Raw genomic sequence first — 2,930 nt, 5'->3', positions numbered from 1 at the left:
AAATAATAATTAATATCAGTCTGTGATTCAGATATTTTTAGGCCAGCAGAGAAGGCCTTGCAGGCCCTGACGGCCCGCCACTGGTGTGGCATAATTTGACACTCTAGTTGCTTGTAAATCTATACTAACAATTAGTGGCAATGAGCTTAACGGTGAACTTCTCACCCCTTTACCTGCAACTGAATGCTTAAAGGAAATGCTACATATTATCCAGATTCTGATGCTGTTAGGACTTGGGATGTGGAGGGAGTCACCAACAGCAACACATGTTGCTGGTTAAGAAGAGTTAACACAAACTATAAAATACACTGCTATAGACAAACTGTAGTAATTTAAAGGTCAGGATGTTTAAAATGAAAAGCAAATGCCAATTTAACACAATTCAAAGACAGGGATTTGATTTAGAAAGTTGGCATTTGGCACCTCACGAACAGTTAGCATGCTAATTTGTTTGTGCATTTCCATGAGCAACACTGAGCTGCAAAGCTTTCTGTGCATATCATAGAAGGTGTTGAATTTAACTATATATAATTAAAAAAATGAAACATTTTTATTTATTTTTTTTGTGTGTCCTCAGTCCCTTTTCCAGGAATAAAGACATATGTGGACCCCGACACCTATGAGGACCCCACACAGGCCGTGCATGAATTCACTAAGGAGATTGACCCATCCAGGATCCACATTGAGAGAGTGATTGGAGCCGGTAGGAGCACACAGCGGCACTCACGTCTCCCCGACTCCCGCAGTCTGCCTGAGAGCGGGAGCGTCGCCTTTCACGTCGGCCTCGATAGCTGTAACTTAAAATGTGCATATAAAACGATCTACTTTCATTCTGCTCAAATCACTTCAGTGAAGACCCTCCACTCCTCTCCACACCTTCCAAAGGACGTCGTTTTCCATTTCTCTGTGCTTGACGGCTGTTTTCTCACCACATTGTGTTGAAATGTTGAGAGAACAAAAGAAAGTGTTGGAATAAATTTTTGTTTTTTTAATAAAAAATGATGAAGTTTATCTAATCAGACAAGACGTTATATGAATGGGAATCACAACACTGCCCTCAGGTGGTCTGATGATCTACCTGCTGATAGTGAACACACTTTTCATTACTGTGGGGACCTGCTCCTCACTCAGTGTTGCTACAAAGACACATTCAGGTTATGTTGATGAAAGATGGTGTCATTAGACATTTAAATGCTGCTTTAATTGTGGCCGTGTGCTTGGCAGGTGAATTTGGGGAGGTGTGCAGTGGACGCCTGAGGACGCCGGGGAAGAAGGAAATCGCCGTGGCAATAAAGACTCTTAAAGGAGGTTATGTTGAGCGTCAGCGGCGGGACTTCCTGCGCGAAGCATCCATAATGGGCCAGTTTGACCACCCAAACATCATCCGGCTGGAGGGCGTTGTTACAAAAAGTAAGGGGTGTTAACGGATTTATTTTATGAATCCATGTGGAACTGAACTACCAGATGGAGTCCACTGAAGATTCTGTTCTTACACTTGGAGGTGCTCAAATAAATAAACAAAAATAGTTAATTATGCTCCTTAAATTCAACTATTTAATTAAAGTCTGATCCGTTCCCACTTTTTTGTTGTTTGATTTCCTCTCAACACCCTGTTAGTGCCTCAGCTGTGTTGATTCATTGTAGTTTTATAAAATGCTTTTTTTTTTCAAAGTCGTCCCATTGTCGCGAGTGGAAGTCTAGCGTGGCGGTTTCGAATTTTTGGGCCGCAGAAGGCGTGCGTTTGTACGTGACAGAGAAAGTGTGGACTTGTTAACGAGCTCTGCTATCCAGGGATCACCGGCGCAACATATGGTTGCCTTTACAAGCAGTGTAAAAACCTGAGACATCCCTGTGAATGTTAATCATGAGCCTCCTGAAGACTCCCAAGGCAGATGGAGCCTTAGTTCAAACATTTCTGCAAGAGACTCGTAAAATGAAGGTCACTAAAGTGTCAAAACTCCCAGTATGACAATCAACATCGTGTTTGTTCAGAGGCTGTTTGTTTGTATGAGGCAGCGTGAATGGAAATTCCTCCCAAACATCTTTATCTCACTTGATTTCTTCAGTTTTGAGAAAAGTTAAACAACCTGTTGAATTTGTGTTTGTTTGTTTGACTGAGAAATTTTTAATTTTTGTTTATGAAATTTCTAAAAGTTCAAAATTGCAGGACATTTTTAAAAGGACACTTTTAAAAAAGTGTTTTTAAATAGTTTTCTTCAAACTCAGTCTTTATTTATTTTATTTTTTTTGAGGAATTTTCAAATTTTTGCTTCTAAAATTTCTAAAAGTTGACACATTTGCTAGAGTATTCCAAAAGAGATGCAGCGGAAAGGTAAAAAAGAGTGTAAAGTTGTAAGACAAACTTTTAAAATAGTTTTTAAAGTTGTAAAATGCTTAAATTTAAATAGTTTTTTTTCCAAACTTAGTCTGCATTACCTTTTTTTTGTAATAGAGTCTTGACAATTGGGGACCTGCTTTATATATGCTTCATTACACATATTATTATGTTATCAATGCTGTTAAGGCTAAATTGCCTTGTCTCAAACTTAATTCAGCAAAATTCAAATGCATTCATGTGTAAGACAAATGTATGCACGTTTTGTCTCCATTTGTTTATTGATTTTCTTTTAAATAATAAAAAAACCTGCAATTTTATCACATAAATAATTATATTTTTTATCTTAAATCTCTGAAATAGAACAAATTGTGTGATGTAACTTCTGGTATGATGGCTTTGTATTCTTAGGATAACCTTAATTATGCAAATTTAATGGAAAATTGAAAGTTTTTGACTTTAACCCTTTCACACCGGAGTTAACATCTCTCTGCAGGAAGGAGCACTTTCACAAATCTTTCCTTTCCAGATTTTTGTTTTATAAAGCCTCAGACAATGGAAAACAATTACTGCCGTCATTAATGTTATTAGTTTC

The 2,930-nt window shown here is 37.8% G+C and overlaps 1 protein-coding gene across 2 annotated transcripts in view; it reads left to right on the top strand.

Annotated features, from left to right (window-relative positions):
- Positions 1 to 2,930, top strand: part of LOC112155273 (ephrin type-A receptor 6) — a 166,630-nt gene that overhangs the window by 150,469 nt on the left and 13,231 nt on the right. For both annotated transcript variants that reach the window (XM_024286797.2, XM_036209540.1), the window contains 2 exons: positions 578 to 703; positions 1,225 to 1,410. In XM_024286797.2, the coding sequence (XP_024142565.1) occupies positions 578 to 703; positions 1,225 to 1,410 (312 nt within the window). The remainder of the gene's footprint in view (positions 1 to 577; positions 704 to 1,224; positions 1,411 to 2,930) is intronic.

Source organism: Oryzias melastigma, linkage group LG21, assembly GCF_002922805.2.
Source record: "Oryzias melastigma strain HK-1 linkage group LG21, ASM292280v2, whole genome shotgun sequence".
Lineage (NCBI taxonomy): Eukaryota > Metazoa > Chordata > Actinopteri > Beloniformes > Adrianichthyidae > Oryzias > Oryzias melastigma.
Note: the sequence above shows the minus strand (reverse complement) of the source record. Positions and strands in the feature narration are given on the sequence as shown.